This window comes from Castor canadensis, chromosome 1 (assembly GCF_047511655.1).
Source record: "Castor canadensis chromosome 1, mCasCan1.hap1v2, whole genome shotgun sequence".
NCBI lineage: Eukaryota > Metazoa > Chordata > Mammalia > Rodentia > Castoridae > Castor > Castor canadensis.
The window spans coordinates 53,664,804-53,685,460 of NC_133386.1; the positions used below are offsets into that span (position 1 = coordinate 53,664,804).

The 20,657-nt window shown below is 40.6% G+C and overlaps 1 protein-coding gene across 3 annotated transcripts in view; it reads right to left on the bottom strand.

Moving 5' to 3' along the window:
- The window catches only part of Armc2 (armadillo repeat containing 2), a 117,699-nt gene that overhangs the window by 28,812 nt on the left and 68,230 nt on the right, over positions 1-20,657 (bottom strand). For all 3 annotated transcript variants that reach the window (XM_074077091.1, XM_074077103.1, XM_074077098.1), the window contains 2 exons: positions 20,194-20,339; positions 16,091-16,190 (listed from right to left, as the gene is read on the bottom strand). In XM_074077091.1, the coding sequence (XP_073933192.1) occupies positions 16,091-16,190; positions 20,194-20,339 (246 nt within the window). The remainder of the gene's footprint in view (positions 1-16,090; positions 16,191-20,193; positions 20,340-20,657) is intronic.

The following is a 20,657-nucleotide window of genomic DNA, read 5'->3' on the forward strand; positions in this document are numbered from 1 at the left end:
CATCTGAAATTCTGGGTGGTTTTTTTTTCCTTTAAAATTCCCTGAGAACAATTAGTTGAGTGGGCTACATGTGTCATGTAAATCTAAATTTTGACACTAATAGATTTGTTGAACATCCAAATCTTTTCCTAAAAATTTCCCTCCTACTGAAGCCTTGTGTCTAAAAATTGGGAACTTCCCAATAGTGGATTGTATTACAGTAGGGTTTCTTGATTTCAGCACTATTGACATTTGCAGATGGACAATTCTGTGTGTGTGTGTGTGTGTGTGTGTGTGTGTGTGTGTGTGTGTGTGTGTGTGTTGAGACAGGGTCACCTCATGTAGCCCAGGCTGAACCTCCTGAGTGCTGGGATTACAGATGGGTACTACCACACTTGGCTCAGGTGTTGTAGGGAGCTGTCCTATGCAATGAATCTGCCTAGTAGATGCCAGTGGCACCTCTACAGGTGTGACCACCAAAATGTCTAACTATCTTCTCAGACAATATCCTCCCCAGTTGAGAATCACTGTGTTATATCAGAGAAAAAAGTAAAGCAGTACTGCAATTCTTGATGTTGGTGATGGTTACATGAGTGACACCTTTACAACTACTTGCTAAATTATACATACAGGTTTATGTACTTTTCTGTATATAAGCTACATTACACAATAAAAAAATGCTTTAAAATCCCAAGCTGAGGACATTTTTAAATTAAAGACAATTATGTTCTTAATTTGACAGCAGTACACAGATTTGGGTTATGATGAGTCTTACTCTGGGGTGGTGAATGGAGCCACTTGGGAGGTGGGTTAAAAGAATACTTAAGAAAGTGTTTAAAAGAACATTTACTGAGGGTCACAATCAGCCTCGGTGCTGATATTTGTTGAGCCAGGCACAGTGCTCTTTCACAGACAAGAAACTGGGACCAGGGGAATGGCTTAAGTGGTAGAGCTTCTGCCTAGCAAGCATGAGGCCCTGAGTTCAAATCCCAGTACTGCCAAAAAGAAAGAAAGTAAAGAAAAGAAACTGGGTCTTGTAGAAGCTGTCCAGGTCACATGGCTGGTGAAGATGGATCAGGATTCAAACCTAGATTTACCCAGTCTGGTGTTGTTTTCACATCCAGGCCCCGCCTCCCACATGGAGTGTCACTTAGTTTATCTCCTCCTCTGTCTTACCTTCTTTTAAAAGGTAACACAAATGTGCCACCACCATGAACCTGACTTTGTTGATCAGGTGAGTCATGATCAGCAGTCTTAAGGAGAGGAGACAGGCAAAGGCTGGGCACATGTTCATCCAGGTACAGAAGAGCCAGATGGGACCCTGGGGGCCCATTGCAGGGTACTGGGTATGGTAAAGAGCCAGCAGAGGATTAAGGGCAAAGGCCAACTTTTGGATTTGCCTGGGACCACTATGTCAATACCAACTCGCTCCTGCTCGTTCTTGAAAAGGTTTGCCCTGAACCTCACTGGTAGTGAGGATGCTGCTTGTGCAGTTGGGAGTCATTTGCCGACATTAAGATAGGAAGGAGCCCAAAACTGTGACAAGAACTGGATCTGGTCCAGGAGAGGGATCATTAAGGGAAAGAGTGCAAATCCCAGCACTCAGCCAACCATAGCAGTCATCCAATTAGGAGTACCTGTCTCTTGTTCCCCGCCAAGAAAAGAGTTAGTCCTTTGCTAATGCTTGGATGAGTGGAGGACCGTGGGAATGCACACACAGGACCAGTATGAGACTCAGCACTGAGAAGAGCTTTACAGCATACCTGAGAAGCAAGGCTAACCTATCTGGGGAATCAGCAAAGCAAGGGCTAGACAGGGGAAGGCACTGTGGAGTCCAGCTTCAGAGCCAGGCAGACTAGATGCCCACAAGGGACTTAGCTTGTCTGGCCTCTATGAACTTACTAGGAAAACACTGCATTATGAGATCGAGTGAGACAGAACAGGCCAAGCTCCGATTGTACTGAGTAATGAAGCAGGCATTGCTCTGACCCTTTTTCATGTACTATCAACAAAAGGTGGCTTCACAGCTCTGGACTGTGGGAGAGAGCCAACAGTCTTAGAAGAGAGCAGAAAGAGGCTGCTCAGGGGGCAGTCGGGGGGGTCAGCAGAGTTGTCATGAATGAACTTGAGTTCAACTTTGAAACTGCCGTGGAATGTGGCTCTGTATGCAGGGGAGGAGGGGGCAGGTAGTATGGGAGATGGAGGAGTCTTTAGAGGGTAAATCTGGGACAGTCTCCTTCCTGGGGCCTGGGGTCACCTTGTCATTCTTTGATCACTTGCCTGTTCCCCCAAAGAAGCTGAAGATTGTGGTGCTTAAGTCTAAAAGAAACACACACAGGCTGATGGAGTGGCTCAAGAGGTAGAGTGCCTGCTAGCAAGTGTGAGGCCCTGAGTTCAAACCCCAGTACTGCCACACACACACACACATTTGATTGTGATAACTGAGACCCACTTCACATAAAACCAATATTACCAATGCAAAGGCCTGCCCTTCCATGGGCTTGGGACGGATGGAAACAGAGAGGTAGCTTCTACAACTAAGCCAGACACCAGACGCAACAGAAAAGCAGTTTTTTCCAACCAGGACAGAGGGAATTTCCAAGAATTAAACTCCTTGATGGAAAATTCTGTTTTATATTCTCTAAGATGGAGATAATGAGCAAAGTGTGGAAACTTTGCTATGTTTTCTGATTAGACACTCCATACAAGTTCTGCTTCTGAAAACCATAATAATTATTAGTAATAGTAGCAGCAGCAATAACACAGAACTTATGATGTGCACTGTTCTAAGGCTTATATGAACACATTAACTAATTCACTAAAAAATAAAAGATAACTTGCACTTCTGTGTGAACAAAGCTATTTACAACACTTAAACCCAGACAGCAATTATGTTAGCAATTTTTAGACTTCACTGTATACCCCAGAATGTGCTCTTCTCCCGTTTCCACAAAAGCATATCAAATGAGGCCAGGAAGACACTGCCAGTGATTTTAAATGCTTTCCTTTTCTTAAAAAAAAAAAAAAATGGGGCAGGCGGGGAAGTACTGGGGTTTGAACTCAGGGCCTCATGCTTACTAGGCAGGTGCTCTATCACTTAAGCCACACTGTCAGCCCTTTAAATGTTTTCTTAAGGAATTTAATAAATAGCTGATTCTTTTGGCTAAATCAATACCAGGACTAATCAACTTACCCTCTAAAATGTCACTGCCATATTCTGAAGTATGCTTGGACGGCCTTCCTTCCTTCCTTCCTTTCCTCTCTTCCTCCCTCCCTTCCTCCCTTTCTTGCTTCCTTTTCTTTGATGGTCCAGGGGTTTAAACTCAGGGCCTCATGTTTACTAGGCAGGCATTCTACTGCTTGAGCCACTCCACCAGCCCTTTTTTATGTTGGGTATTTTTGAGATAAGGTCTTGTGAACTATTTGCTCAGGCTGGCTTACCTGTGCTTCTTTCTGTCTTAGTCTAACCCAGCAGACTCCTCTGGCCCTGTATCTCTTCAGCCTATCATTGTTGACCTGGCAGGAATATTTAGATCAGAACCCTGGCTGTTGGTAAAAGTAGGTTTTCCTTTTTTGGTGTTGGAGTTTTTGATTGGTTGGTTTTTGTTTTGTTTGTTTGTTTGTTTGGTGGTACTAGGGTTTGAACTTGAGCCATACCCCTAGTTCTTTTTTTGGTGGTAAGGGTTTGAACTCCGAGCTTCACACTTGCAAGGCAGGTACTCTACCACTTGAGCCACACCTCCAGCCCTTTTCAATCTGGTTATTTTGGACATAGGGTCTCCCTTTTTGCCAAGGCCAGCCTGGACCACAGTCCTCCTATTTATGCTTCCCTCATAGCTGGGATGACAGGTACATGCCACCATGCTCAGCTTTTTTCTCTTGAGATGGGGTCTCGTGAACCTTTTTGCCCAGGCTGGCCTGGAATGGTGATTCTCCCAATTTTAGCCTCCCAAGTTGCTAGGATTACTTGTGCATGAGCACAAGTACCCAGCTGCAGATTTTCTTAGCTATCATCATTCTTCAAAATTCAAATCACCTCTACCCACTGTCACATTTGGTCTAATCTGGGAAGACTAAGTGCTACCTTTCTTTTCCTAAAAGTTCCCCCAGGCCCATTCCACATCTCAGATTCTTTGACTGGACTGTTTCTGTAGGTCCTGACGTGGTGTAGATGATTAAGCTGCAAGTGGGAAAGAAGAAAGTCTAGGCTATTGGGCAGGAAGAGTTAACACTGTCACAATACCTCTTTTGCTGCCTTCAGATGGAAAAAGGAGGGGGTGGTTCTTGGCAGCAGCAGTGCCAACTGAAGGATGGCATGCAAGATCAACAAATGGGATGGCAGATTGCACTGTTTGCAGCGCCCAACTTCCAGCAACTGCTGGCTCTATGTGTCTGTCCTCTTTCTCGGGTTGGCTAAGGCATCATTTTTTTTTTTCCCCATCTTTCTCAAATATGTTCTCTGCTGATGGAGGGAACATGGGATAGGCCAAAATAGAAGCAGTCTCACAGGAGGTTGGCAGAGGTGGCTCTCTTGTTCTTGGCTCACCTGGCAAGGCCCTCTCCCCACCATGCGTGGCCTTAGCTCTCACTCCTGCACTAAAGCCTCCCTCAGAGGAGAATGAACCTAGGTCTGCCTTTGGGCAGGGGTATGGAGAAATTATCTATGGTTCTACAGTCCCATCCCCCTCAAGTCTACCAAGCACCACTGAGTTAAATATCCTATTCACAGAAATTAAACCAAGGCCAGTCACTGATTTGTAAAGACCAATTCCACAGCAGAAAACTATTTCATCAATATACAGTACATTCCTTTATTTTTACACAATATCTGAGAACAATCCATAAGTCAACACTCCACTCTTATAACATTTTTATTAAATTGAACACAAAGTTGTGTATTCATACCACAACCATGTGGTTTTGAAATAGAAAAATGAAGCTGAATCAGGAGAGGTTTTTTTCCTTTATCCTAAGGAAGCAGTCTAGTATAACCAGTTCATACTGACTTTCCAATCTTGCTTAAAACAGAATTAGCCTAGCAACAGCAACAGCCAACCAGAGCTCAAACAGGTACATCTATTGTAAGAGGCCTGACCTGTACTGAGCATACCAGGTATAGCCTGTGTGATGTCTTCCTTAGGATAGCATGTTATGCCCAAAGGAGCATGCGTACAAAACAAGGAGCAGGACACTGCTAAACAGAAGGGTCAATGTCAAGTTCTAGTAACAGCAGCAGCCGTTGAATATAACATTCCACGTGACAGATAATGGCCAAAATCCAACAGAAGAGATCTTACCCCCATGCAGAGATTTGGAAACTAAGGCTTTGAGAGGCACATTGACTATAAAGTCAAACCCTAGTGAAAGAAGAGGCAGGACTCCAACAGTCAGTTCTAAACCACCAATGCCTCACTCCCAGTGACCTCATCTTCCCCATCCCCCAGCCCAGAAGCATCACTGATCACTCTCCATCTCATTCCCCTCACCAACCACTCACTCACCAAGCCCCCTCACCTCTACCACCTCAAAATCGCCCCCTCCTTTCTCTAGATAGAGGCCCTCAGTGGTGAGCCTGTCTGTGAACTCTTGTTAACAAGCCTGTGATCAACAAGGCCTTCACTTCTCACATCACCCTCTGCTCAGAACCATCTACCATCTATTAAAGTCAATGTCAAAGCCAGCATCTCACACACCATCTGGCCCCATGAGACCACTTCTGTGTTACCTCAAATTGCCCCCATCCACAGCCAGCCAAAGGAAACACATTCCTCCTCAACTTTCACACCCTTCCTACCATACCTTAAAATAGCCGATGTGCATGCTGTTGACCATTGGGGAGGAAACGATATCCAGCTGTCACAGGAGGAACAAACTATGTGCTGCAGATTCCACTTAGGGAAGGACTACTACCAAGCAAAGGAAACCATTTGAGAAAGATTTTCAAGAATGGCTTGAACCTGAAGGGGCTGTCAATGGGTTAAAGTTTGAACCCTCTCTTAACCAGAAAGTTAAACTAATCAAAACGCCTTGTTTAAATTTTGGCTAGCAACTTCTAGACTCTGAGAGTTGAGCCAGGATTTGCCATTTGTATCACATAGCCAACTTCCCACCCTTACGCAAAACCCAAACACAAGTTACAGGATGCTCAAAGAACAGATAAATGTTGTCACATTGGAAGACAGGCTGCGCATCTCCGTGAAAACGCCAAGAGCCCTGACTGTGGGCAACACTTTGCCTGTGTTTAACCACACATAATGGAGCAATCTGAGATGGTGGCGGCTGAAAACAGGAAGCCATCATTTTAAAGCCAGAGGAGATTCCACTGGATTCTTCCAACTATCCACCCCATCTATCAGCAGTCACGTACTGAGCATCCACTGTATGCTTCTGAATGTGGCTGTACTCAAAAGTGACCAGGACAATGCTATAATTTCACTGTCTGCTTCTTTTTTTAAATGCCTGACTTAAATCAGGCATTTGGGTTGTGTGCTAATCGGGGAGAGAGCTAGTTCCACAAGGGCAAAGCAGCAGGAGCTGGAAAGAAGGAACAAGCTCAGGGCTTATTGTGCTGCCTGCCCGGTCAAGGGTGCAGAGCAAGGCCAGGGCTGAGAAAAGGAGCGAGCTCAGCCAAAACCTCTCGGCACCCTCTGGGAATGTGGCTGTAGAGGGGCTGGGAAGAGCGCCATGGGGCGGCTCTGGCAGGGAGGAGCCAGAGGGTGAGAGGGGCCAAGTTGCCATACAAAGGACCAGGGGAAGGGGTGGAGGCGCCTTCCTAACCAATCCTCAGGCCCCTGATGGAGGAGAAAGAGAGATCACACGGTTATCTCTGGGCTGCTGAATGGCTGTGCTTGTGTTAGAGATGAAGTTAGAAAAAAACAGGGAGTGGCGGGTCTGCTCTCAACCCACACTGTCCAGACTTTCCAGGTCTCATTTCTCACACTGTGACACCTACACAGTCCAAATCCGCCTTCACTGAGCTGCACGGCTGCAGAGTTTCTCACACTAAAAGAAGTCTCAGTAGGATGAGAGAGGTGAGACCCTAAAAATAGCATGAGCAAGGACGGGTCCAGCAATTCCCAGAAGCTCTGACGACGGTCCTGCATCTTGAAGTTGCTTTTTTTAAAAAAAGAAATTTACCATATCTAAAAATGGAGGGGTTTAAAGAGACAGTGCAGTTCAATGGACACAGGAGATGGGCATGTAGATAAAGGTGGCTCTTCTTGGACCCAAGCATGACCCTTGCATAATATTGCCAGGTTTATGTAAGTCTCATTTGAGGCATTTTACCAGATCTTTTGCCCACTAGATATTTACAGAAGAAATGGGGAAAATCCCTTCATGTTCTTCCAAAAAAACAAACCCACGCGTATTTTGCTGAGCTGCTAAATGTAGCAGCACTGACGTCAGAGGCACCTCCGAGGGAAGGAAGGCAGCTCTGCTTCCAAAGCTGATAGCAGCCCTGCTCGCTCCCTCGTTATTAAGCCCATCTGTTTGCACATTTGGTTGTACCAAATGTAGTTTACACCATAAAGCAGACAATATGTGCATATTTCTTAAATGAGATTTGTCATTTAATTGAATTTTGGTCAGTGCTTTTACTTAACTCTGAAGTTTACCTTTTCTTTCTGTTTTTGTGGGTAGAGGGGCTGGAGTTACGCAGATCACAATCATCACATACGGACTGAAGCTCACCTCACAGGACCATGTGCAAAGAGGTGGTGTAAACAGGAATGCTCAGGTTTTGTTGTTGTTGTTATTTGTTTTTGTTTTTGTTTTTGAGTCAAGATTCTCCCTATATAGCCTGGGCTGGCCTCAAACTCAAAATCCTCCTACCTCAACCTCTCAAGTGCTGGGATTACAAGCATGAACCACCAGTCCTGGCACCTGGTAATTATTTTAACAATAAAAGTTGGTAGTTGTTTTGCTATCAAACACATCAACGCATGGGCTGTCTAGCTAACTGTGGGCAGCGTGCCCTCTCATGGGAAGGCAGTTCTGAGGATCCCAAGGGGCTGTGTTCATCCTACCTGAATGGAACGACTGCAGCCTCATCCAAGCGATGGCTACCTTGTTAGACTAGGTTTGGTCCCAGGACAACTTGTTTTGACACAGTCTGGCAAAGAAAGTTGGGGGAAGAGTCTAATATTCCATCCTGTTTTCCCTAGCTAAGAAACTGTCTCTCGATCTATGGTGTAGCTCTGTGGTAGAGGACTTACCCAGCTTTCTCCAAGGCCCTTGGTTAGATCCCCAGCAAAACAAAGAAGCAAAACCAAAAATGAGACAAAAAACCTGAATCAGACAGTGTCTTCACCTGCTGAGATAAATGGCAAAGGCAACAGGTAACCACCACTTCCTGGGGGAAGTTCACAGGGACGCCTGGCTTGGTCTTGGTAATTTGCTTCCTACTTCTTCAGGCTGGCCCTATGCGGTTGATTTGATAATCAATTGAAACTCTCCTGAGATTTTGTGGGAAACTCCTTGTTGTCGATATTGGAGAAGTGTTTTAAGGAACCACCTGAATAATTTACAGCATAGGTTCCCAAACCTGCCACTCATTTGAAATCCTTTGGGGAGTATCTTAAGATAGGTTCTTGGGCCCCACCCTACACATGAATCAGAATCAACCAGGGCAGGGCCTGAGAACCTGTATTTTCAAAGCTCCCTAGGTGATTCTAATGATAAACCAAGCATGGGAGTCACAGATTTAAATCAGGAAACAATTAGAAATCTTACCACTTAGCTAGGTTGGTGCTGCTTACCTATAATCCCAGTAGTTGGGAGGCTGAGGTAGGAGGACCGCAAGTTCAAGACCAAACTGGGCTACATAGCAAGACCCTGACTCAACAAAACAAAAAAGAAAAGAAATCTCACTATTTTAAGACCCACAGTCTGTCTGTTTTTATAATATTGATTTTTAAAAATATGTCAGCCCATTTTCCCAGAAAATAATTCTTACAACACAGATATGTGGAAAACAAAAGTGAAATCCACTTCCCCCCTCATTAGGGATGGATTTGACACAGACAGATGAAGTATATTCAAATAGATCTGTGCTAAAATCAGACTTTACCATGACAAGAGACAAATAATGTAAAACAATGGGATTTTTTTTTTTTTTTTTTTGGTGGGACTGGGGTTTGAACTCAGGGCTTTGCACTTGCAAAGCAGGCACTCTACCACTTGAGCCACACCTCCAGGCCACTTTGCCCTGGTTATTTTAGAGATGGAGGTCTTGTGAACTATTTGCCTGGGTATCAGTGCCCAGCTTTTTTTCCTTTAGTGGAAAACAACAGCAGATGGAGAGGAAATCTTTCACTTTTCCCAACAGCAGTGGTGCAGTGGCTCTAAGCAGAATTTCCCCCTGGGGTGCTATGGAAATGACTGGCCAGTTTCCTGGGCAGATGGCTACCAGCCTGACAAGATCACTTTCAGAGGTGTGTAGGCAACATTTTATTTATCAGTATAAAGGATTTTTTTTTCTTTTTTTTTTTTTGTGAGACAGGGTCTGGCTAATTAACCCTGGCTGGCCTCAAACTCACAGTCTTTCTGGCTTGGCCTCCCAAGTACTGGATTATAGTACATTACTATATCTGGCCTTTCTTTACCCCCAAGATTTCTGATTCTGTATCCTTTAAAAACACAATTAGGCCCATGCTTGTCATCCTATCTCTCAGAAGATTGAGGCAGGAGGCTCTCAAGTGTGGAAGCCAGCCTGGACTACATAGTGAGTTCCAGGCCAGTCTGGGCTACATGGCGAGACCCTTTCTTAAAATAAAACAAAACAAACAACAACAAAACCCACAGCCTTAAAAGTGGTTTAATAAGTCTTAGTGACAAGCCTGGTTCTATTTGGAAGGACAGAGTGCAAAGCTTCTCTGTGCTGCATAGGGAGTAATAGCGACACACAGAAGGATATCAACCTTCAAGCAGCAGCCAACTATACATATCTGTTAAGGGAGAGTGTCCTACAGAAAATGAAATGAGATCCAGGATCCAATCAGGTGAGTAGGATGCAGACACAGAGCAATGTACAAGAAAACAACAAGGGTTTTGTTTTTGTAATCTTTTTTGGTGCTGGAGATGGAACCCAGGGTCTGCCAAGTGGTCGGCATAGCACTACCACTGAGCTACTCTCCCTGCCCCAGATGGTAAGGGGTTTTTCATGTTGTTCTTTGTTTGGCTTTTTTAGTGGTACTGGCATTTGAACTCAGGACTTCACACTTGCTAGGCAGGTGCTCTATTTCTTGAGTCATTCCATTAGTCCCAATTTGATGGTTTTAGATGCTTAATAAAATGGGCATTTAAGGCATGTTTTCATTTGTACTTGGATTTGCCCTGTTAATTTTCTCATTGTATATACCTTTTCTTTAGCATACTTGTATTATGAATATAACTATAGACATATGACTTCATTTTGTTTCTTTCTCAAAACCATATTGTACAAAGGTATCTATTAATATTTTGTAAGAAGATTTTTTTGTTCAATGACTTTTATTTATTTATTTTTTGGTGGTACTGGGGTTTGAACTCAGGGCTTCATGCTTGCTAGACAGGCCCTCTACCACTTGAACCACTCTACCAGCCCTTCAACGACTTTTAGTTTAATTTTATTGTATATGCAATCTGTCACAATGAAGGTCAAAACTGATTCCCCAAAGTGCAGTTTTAATCAAAACCTAGAATCATCTGGGTCACTTGTTTAAAAAGGCAGGCTTCTAGAGCCCTCTGAAGGTTGATTATATAAGCTTCTTGGAAACCACAAAAAAAAAAAGAAAACATTAGAAAAATGAAACCTATGTTGATTCTAACTGTAATCCTCAGGCTCTAAGGCAATGCTTTCCAGGCACTATTAACCTCTGAGAACAAAGATAAGGCTTCAGACCCTTTCTGATTGTCTAATCACTTAGTGATAGCTGTGTACATTCAGAGACTACAAAGCTTCCAAAGTATATTTCTACAACCCAAGTTAATCTTGGAGAAACATTTCCTAGAGCTCAAACAAAAATAATTATAGGAAGTAGTACTTCTATTTAGGCAAGTTGCTGGAGGGCTGGACTGGGTTTTGAGGATCTGTTCTAAACCTCCATGTCTAAGCCAATCTCAGGTGTAGCAAAATGCTTTTAACCACTGTGGATCAATACTCTCATGCCAGACAGAAGTATGGGATTTCTGGAAATTGTTTTTTTTTTTTCCTAGGAAAAGAAGAAAAACAAATCATATTCAACTGGCTATTCCAGCCAAGGCAAACACAAACCTAGGCCACCATGCTGGTCTGAAGTCATTTAAAATCGATCATATCTGTTTTGCTGTTGTTTATGGCAGCCCACCAACATGAAATGCATAGGAAAAATCCTTATTATTTCCTCCTCCAAACTAGGAAGAGGAAAATAAATATTAAAGGAAGAGTACTTGAGTATTAGAAAAAATATTTTATAACACTTTACAGATTCCAAAACATTTTACACACTCAAAATTCCTTCTTCCAGTATCTATGAGCTTACTGTAAAAGCATCCTCTGTGTTTCTGAGACAAAGTCTGTGTCCCTTAGAAACTGTCAGTAGTAGGTAAGACAGCTGCATAAATGGTAACCATTAGGAGAAACACCCAAGGACTGTTTTTACAAAGACTTATGGGAGCTTTTGTTAATGATCTTAGGAAGTAGTTGGGGGACATAATTACTTCCTTGTAGCCTGAACTCTTTCCCAGCTTTTCCAACATATTTTGGTTTTGAGAAAAATATAAATTATGTTGGCTCAAAACTATCGCATTTTAATCTTTAATATAAGTAAAAGAATAGAGTTAAGGTATAATTTTCTTAGGTTAAAAAATGCCCATTATTAAGATAAAATCAACACATTTAAAATTATTTACCTCATATATGAGGGTGCCAATAGGATAATAAAGCTGGTTCCAAGAACAGCTGGAGAGGATATTTAAAGGAATATTAGAATAAGATTTCTAGGTTAGATGGACATCAGGCTAATAGCCTACAAGGTAATAAAACCATTACTTTTTTTTTTTTTACTCGATTTTTTTTTTTTTTTTTTTTTTGGTGGCATGGGGGTTTGAACTCAGGGCTTCATGCTTGCAAGGCAGGTGCTCTACCACTTGAGCCACTCCACCAGCCCAAACCTTAACTTTTGTGGTTATCCTCTCTACCACATAGAAATCTACACATTAATGTGTAACTTCATAGTGTCTGGGCTCTAATCAGTTAGCAAAAGTAAAGTCAAACGCTGATAGCGTCTGGAGAGTTAATCTATCAGCAGACCACTAAATAAAACCTCAGCACGACTTTGTCAGGACAGCCTTTTTCTACTCTATACCTTATTTCTAAGTTTTGAATAGTCTTTGTTCTCCTTTCCTTTCCTATCCTTTCTTTTCTTCTTTCCTTTCTCCTTTCCTTTCCATTCTCTCTTCCCTCTCCCTCCTTCCCTTTCTCCCTCTCATTCTTCCTTCCTCCCTCTCATTCTTCCTTCCTCCTTCCCTTTTTTTCCTTTTCTCTCTTCTCCCTCCTTCCCTCCTTTCCTTCCTTCCTTCCTTCTTCCCAGTGTTCTGGGGCTTGAACTCAGGTCTTTATGCTTACTAGGCAGGCACTCCACAGCTTGAGCCATACCTCTAGCCCTTTTTGCTCTGGTTATTTTGGAGGTAGTGTCTTGCCTAAACCTTGACCCTCCTATTTTATGCTTCCCACCATTGCTGGGCTGAGAGGTGAGCACCACCAGGCCTAGCTTTTTCCACTGAGATGGGGTCTTGCCAACTTTTTTGCGTGGGCTGAACTAGAACTGTGATCCTCCTGATCCTAACCTCCCAAGTAGTTAGGGTTATAGGGTGTGAGTCACCAGTGCCTGGGTTGCTAGTTTTTCTTAATAAAGATGACAGGGTTAGGCTTATAGGCATACCGCTTAGGTTCTCAGCCCTGGGTCTACAAGCTGGGTGCACCAGCTACATTAGTCTTTATGGCACTTTGCTTTTTAAGACAGGGTCTCACTATATGGCCCAGGCTGCCTTTTGAATTCACAGTCCTCCAGCCTCAGCCTCCCAAGTGTTGGGATTATAGGTGTGCCCCACCATACCTGGCTTCATTAGAGTCTTTAAAATGATGTGTTACTGAGAGGAATTGACTGGTCTTAGGAGACTTCACAGAGAATAGGATCTAAGAGCTTATCTTAAAATATGAATTGGCTATTGAAGATGAGAAGTCACCAGAGAAACCTTATCAACGAGTGTCTTAGGCCCTTCCTACTAAGAGCTTATAGAATTTTAAAATTACTTTTATAAACTTGACTACATTTTATAAACAAATAATTGCAAAAGGACAAGTAAAGATTATCAAAGACAGAAATAAGCAGGGCGTGGTGGCTCACGCCTGTAATCCCAGCTACTTGGGAGGTAGAGATCAGGAATATTGAGGTTGGAGGCCAGCCTGGGCAAAAATTTAGTGAGATCCCATCTCAATAAATAAACCGGGCACAGTGATGCATGTCTATGGTACCAGCTATACAGGAAATATAAGTAAGAGGATCATGGCCTGAGGCTGGCCCCAGACCCTACCAGAAAAATAACTAAAGCAATAAAGGGCTAGAGCCAGGGCTCACGTGGTAGAGTGCTGCCTAGCAAGCACAAAGCCCTGAGTTCAAACCTCTGGGGATAGATAGATAGACAGATAGACAGACAGGCAAATAAATAAAAGAAATGGAATAAATAAATAAAGGAAGAGAGAATGTACAGGCATTTAATGAAATGACCTGCTGTCTCAGGCTCTCAGTGTGGGATGAATTAGCTTCTAGTGCAACAACTGATGCTTAGAAAAGTGACCTTTGTCATTGAGATGGGTTAAATTATTTTAACCCTTTCTGTCTTCTAAAATGGAAAGGGAAGATGTAATATATTTGAGTAGGATTTTTCACCACAATGAATAGAGTAAGGAATAAATGATGCATCTCTTTGATGGTTCTGTTTGCAAGATGCTCTTTGTTCTTCGTGGACATTAAAATAAATTTAATACGAACACAGAATCACACAATAAATCAATAGAGACAAATAGCTTTTAAACACCAGTTTTGCTTTTCAGATAACTATGGTTCTAAAGCAAAAAGCAGTTTAGTGGAAAGCATGGTAAATTTTTTGCCAATTAAATGTTAGGACATTTAGTCCCTTGAGTGAAAAAAAAAATAAAAGCATACCCTGAACCATATTGGTATCTCAATGCTGGCTAGCTAGTAGGGTTCTTATCTGTCTATTACAGACAGCACCATCTAAGCCATAATCAGAGACACAAAACAGTATCTGCTACAGTGCCCCAAACAACAGGGCCAATTGTCAGTACATGATGGATTTTCTTCCTTTTAAAAAAATGATAAGCTATGTCATAAGTTGAAATCAAATTTAAACAAAAGTGTTTTCCTTCACCTTTATTTGAAAATTCTAGTTCAGGGCAAAGGTCTCTCCAGGTAAAAGGCGTCTAAGTCACCCAAGACCAAATCACCGAAGCAAAAAGAACAACAATGGTAAAACAAAATTACAGTTAAAATCCATGCAACTAAATTACAAACACATGATACATTTAAAAGATTTATTTTCAGGAAGAGGAGTAGCTGAGCTTTTCATCAAGTTAATTCATTTGAGCAAAGATTGTAAGTCTGATAATACATTATACCAAAACCTAAATTAATAAATGCTCAGTGGACTCCTAAGTGAATAGCACATTGTGAATACTTTACGGTGGATTAATCAAACCCATTCTTTACCTGGCATGGAAAATTCTTATACTCTGAAATCTTTCAAAGTATGTCATTTACAGAAAATGCAAAATACATAGGTGAGGGTACTTGTAATCCAAATACCCAGAATCAAAAATTCACGTGCATACTCATACATCAATTTTAAAGACAGTAAACAAAATCTTTCTAATGCTTTAAACAAGGTTTTATCATCTTTAAAAGTGTAGGAATGCTATGAGCGCAGGAATTTCTCTATCATCTATATTACTAAAAATTATAAATGGCTAACATAACATAAGCTGACAAATTTACTCATTCTCAGCAAAAGTACTTGGCTGGGCAAAAATATACAGCACTAACTGGTAGCAAATAGATGTTTTGTTTTAAGGTGGCCTATAGCTAATATAAGCAATCACAAAGCCTTCAATTAATATATCTTTATTAATATATTCTTACTATAACTTAAATTATTTGGAATTGAACTGGTGAAAATTGTGTGATTTTGAGAACTTATATTTAAGATAAATACATACTGAGTTCATGTGTAAAATGTGTCACTTTAATCACTTATAAAGTGAATAAAAGTAAACTACTTTTAATGAATATTCAAAAGCTTAAAAATTAATATTTGTACTAAGTATTATAATTTTATTAAGGGCAAGTCATTTCTGAGTTCTTTCTTTTATATCTTCAGTTTAACACGCTCCCGACAGAGCTATTTCGGCAGGCCTGAGTTCTTTCTTTTAAAGCAATTATACATTTTGCCCTAATTCATTAAAACTAAATTATTCCATCTAAATACTTAGCTTAAGAATTTCATCTTCTAAAATACAACAAAGAATTAAAGAATTTTTTTTTTTTTGGTGCCATACTGGGAATTGAACCCAGGGCCTTGTGCCTGCTAGGCAAGTACTCTATCACTTGAGCCACACCATAGTCCCTAGAATTAGAGAATTCAAGGGCCAGAAGAATCTTCAAAGTATACCCAGTATTGGGGAACCCAAACTTGAGTTTGCATCAGAAGTCCCCATGGCCCTCATTCCACCCATCTGACTCCAAAGGTCTGAGGTAGAGTCCATTGAGTCTCCTACTGAAAAAACCTGTGTGCCTCACCAAAACTCTCATGTAGGTGGTCCACCCTGCCTCTTCCCTAAATGAGGAATCCTCACAGGACATCTATATCCCATGGAGGCACTTTCTGTCTCAACTTACTCTCTCTGCAACTTCTGTCAGCAACTCACAGTCTCCTGGGGCAACCCATTATACATCTAATGGAAGCTTCTATGGAGAATTTGTACATTCAAATCATAAAGCACTCCAAAGCTCGCACAAACACAGCAGTGTAGAGGCGCTGAGACATTGAAAACTCAAATTCAGGAAGAACTGACCTGCTTCTCCTCATACTTGTTTAACAGATTCAAAAACAAGGCATAACATCTGGAGTAGTTGGCCAAGGCTGCACAGCAGTCACGGTAAGAAGTTAGTTTGCTGTAGAAATGCCAAGTGGGAAAATAAAAGTAAACTTTATTTTTGTATAACATTTAAGCACACATAGTATCACTTTAAATGCAAACCTTCAAAGCATTGCCCAGTTCATGAAAAAGAGTCCAGAAATATTCCACATGCCAGTCCAGAGGAGCTGCAAAGAGACTTGCTGTCTGCTCCAGATTCTGGGGGAATGGAGCAGGGAAATGTGACAAGATCCTTTGTGGCTGGTTATGTAGCTCAGTGGTAGAGAGCATGCAAGGCCCTGGGTTTGAGCCCCACCAACTGCAAAAACAAACAAACAAACGAAACCCTTTGTATGTTGAGGATTTAGCTCAGTGGTAGAGTTAGCAAACCCAGAGTTTATTGGGAGTGTGTGTGTGTGTGTGTGTGTGTGTGTGTGAATCCTTTGAAAAATAGAAACCTGAAGACTGTGACACATCTACATGGTGTGAACTTACACTACCCCCACATTGCTCAGAAAACAGAAGTTTACACGATATCTAATTGGATAACAGTGGATTCCCTTGGGACTCCATCAGAAGCCAGTGTAAAACTGTTCTGATATCCTGAGCTAGTAATGCTACTCAAACATCAGAACAAATAAACGTAAAGTAAATGTTAAATCTTGAAAATGGCTTCAAAATTTCTAAAGTAAGCAAATAAAACCCAAAGGCAATACTGACAAACCCACATCAAATGGAAGATGTTCATAAGTTTCTTACTAATTGATAGATCAATCGGTAAAATATCAGTAATATCTTTAAAATTTGACCATGTGATAGGCCATAAATAAATATCAGGAAAATTTCAGAGAGCTGATCTTCCTCAGCTGGGAGGATTTCTTGGGCCCAGGAGCTCGAGACTAGCCCCAGCAATCAGACCCCACCTCAAAAAAAAAAAAAAAAAAAGCACTTGAATTAGACACCACTTAAAAATATATTTTATGCATACTTACTTATAGAAATTTTAAAACATATAACTTGTGGGTCAAGAAATAGGAAAATCTGAAAATACTTAGATCTGAATAATAACAAAAATACTACAAATTAAAATGTATAAGACACAGCTAAAGCAGTATTTAAAGGAAAATTTAAAGCCTTAAAAAGATCAAAAGAAAGGTGTTGAGTTTCTAACTAAAGCAGATAGAAGAAAAATATTTTCACAGAGAAGAGAAAAAAAGGGATGGATAAGAAGAAGAGAAAGAGAGGAAATAAACATACAATGAAATTGATCAACAAAGCTCTTGGTTCTTTGCAAAAACTAAGAAACTTGGCAAACCTTTGGTAAGAGTGATCAAGAAGAAAAAGAGAACCGTCATAAATCATCAAAATTAGGAATGAAAGTCAATATTAACAATGAAGAGGCGTGTAACATAGTCGTTAGAAGTATGAATTCTAGAGCCAGAATATCTGGTTTGTGCTATTGCTCTGTGTCTTACTGTGTGATCTTAGGAAAACTACTGACTTTTCTATGCCTCAATTTCTTGATATGTCAGATGAAGATGACAAGAATGGTACCTGTCTTAAAAAGTTGTCATAAGGATTAAAGGAATCAGTATTTAGAAAGTACTTAGAATACTGCCCAGCATATAGTAAGTACAGGTATTTGTTAAATAAGGAAAATAAATACAACGGGACAAAAGCAGAGATGCAACAGAAATTAAAATGAGATAATATGAGAACATTTGAACAATATATTTATTTACCTAATTTTTTGAGACAGGATTTCATTATGTAACCCAGGCTGATCTCTAACTCTTGATCCTCTTGCCTCAGTCTACCAAATGCTGGGATGGAACAATTTAATATTGTTTAAAAAATTAGAAAAAATAAACAAATTCTCATAAAAACATAACTTTTGAAACTGAACCACGTAGACTTAAGAAATATGACTAGATATATAACCATAAATAAAAAAGAATTGACCAGGCATAGTAACCTGGGCTTGTAATCCCAGCTACTCAGGAGGTTGAGGCAGGAGAACCCAGGCTGATCTCTAACTCTTGATCCTCTTGCCTCAGTCTACCAAATGCTGGGATGGAACAATTTAATATTGTTTAAAAAATTAGAAAAAATAAACAAATTCTCATAAAAACATAACTTTTGAAACTGAACCACGTAGACTTAAGAAATATGACTAGATATATAACCATAAATAAAAAAGGAATTGACCAGGCATAGTAACCTGGGCTTGTAATCCCAGCTACTCAGGAGGTTGAGGCAGGAGAACCACCTAAGCCCAACAGTTTGGGGCCAGCCTGGACAACATAGTGAAACTGTTGCTTAAAAGAAGAAAGAGAGAGAAAGAGAGAGAGAGAGAGAAGAAAACAAGATAAGAAAAAGAAATAACCAGTAGTCAATAACACATAATGCAACACACACACACACACACACATCAGAATAAAAATAGTTTTATTTTGAGAAACAGATAAGTTTAATTTTCATAAATTCTAGAAAAGAGAAAAAGTTAAAATGCTTCCCAACTCATTTGATGAGGCTGGCATAAACTTGACACTAAAGCCACAGGGACAAGATGAGAAAGGAAAAGGAAAGGTTAGTGTATTTCATGACCACAGATGAAAAGTCCCAAACAGTATATTAGTTAACCAAACTCAGTGATATATAATGACCTAACACAAAAAAATCTGTTGATGTAATCTACAATTAGTGGATTGAAAAGTAAATCCATATAATCAAAACAGATTCAGGGCAAGCATATGAGATAACTTAACATTGCTTACTGAAAGCAAATCCTTCCATAACCTTCTAAATGGTGTCTTTGAAAGTCTACAACAATTATTATTTTCAACTGGTGAGACCATAAAAATAATACCTTTAAAGTCAGGAGAGGACTGGAGGTATGGCTCAAGTGGCAGAGTGCCTGCTTTGCAAGTGTGAAGCCCTGAATTCAAATCTCAGTCCCATCAGAAAACAAAACAAAAATAAAGTCAGGAGAAAGGCAGCACACCCGACCCTCCCCCAGTTCTATATTGGGCTCCTAGCTATGTGATAAAAGAGATGAAGATGGGGGAGGGGGAGGGAGTATGGGATACAATAATTGGAAAAAAAACCCAAGATAATTTTTCTTATTTGCAGACAATTTGCATGGACAATCTAAAAGAATCTTAATTCTCATAAAGATTTCTGAACACAAAATTAATATGCAAATACTGATACTGTTTAAGATTGCCTTCATAATTGCAACAAAATCCATGGAGGACCTGGGAGTAAATATAGACAAGATTTTATGGAAAAATATAAAATTGTATTAAAGGATAATATAAAAAAAAATGCTGCACATGGTGGCACAAGCAGTACTTGAGAAGGCCAAGGTAGGAGGATCTCAAGTTCAAGGCCAACCTGGGCTACAAAGAAAGACTGTTTCAAAAAAGAAGAAAAAAAAGGAATATTATGCAAGAATGTTGGCAAAGAGCAGCAAGGGAAAAATGTAAATGCATAATTTAAAGATAGTTCTAAAATTTAACAACATCTTGCTTTGAGACAACCTACATTCAATGATCACCACTTCTGGAACAGAGTATGAACGTGACTAGTGAACGTGTGAGCTGAAGTTCAGACAACAGAAATAAAATAACCCTCTGTTACAAACTAAGTCAGATCAGACTTTTTGAGCAATGATCTCCTTTTTGAGTTAAAACTCTTGAGTGTTGTTTCCAAGTATACCTGAAAGCTTGCCATGTTTCATGGCATATAACTCTTTATCTCCAAGGAGCTGAGAAAAAAATTCAAGCAAACAAAAACACTAAGATAGCTCACAACTCATCTAAGCACTGAAGTGACTTATAATCTAAGAGTTTAGAGTTGCATTACATACAGGAAATGAATCAAGTACTTTAATCTTGGGCCGCTAGATTAAAATCGTAGGTGAAGGAAAAAGCAAATAAAAAAATTCCCTGCCAGTTGCATACACAAATATTAGGGATAACCTCAAATCTAAGCGTTAGCATTTTTGCAAGGTTACTTCATTTTCTTAGTCTACCTACCTGAATATTCTGGCAATATTGGTACAGATGTCCTTGTCACCCATGTACTGTTCCATCACTGTGCAGAGCTGAGGAAGGGCACTGACACTCAGGAACTTACTTCTTGCTAGTGATGAATCAACCAAGTTTCTCAATGTAGCAGTTATCTGGGGTAAAAGCGTGTTTGTGACATTTTTTTAGCCTGGGATACATAGCCACACTAAGCAGAACAGCACAATTTATCTCATAAGTTTCATTATATCACTAGGTAAATGAAGCCACCATTATGATTCGTCTGCTGGAGAAAGTGGGCGTAGGCACAGGTAGCATGAAATCAAAGCCTAATTTAGTTAAAAGGTATTAATATTAGTAGGCAGTTAGTATATAAAAAACCCAGGGCAAAACAAACACCATTTAGGTTTATTAAAAGTAGTAAGATCTTTGGGCTAGAGGTATGGCTCAAGTGGTAGAGCACTTGCCTACCA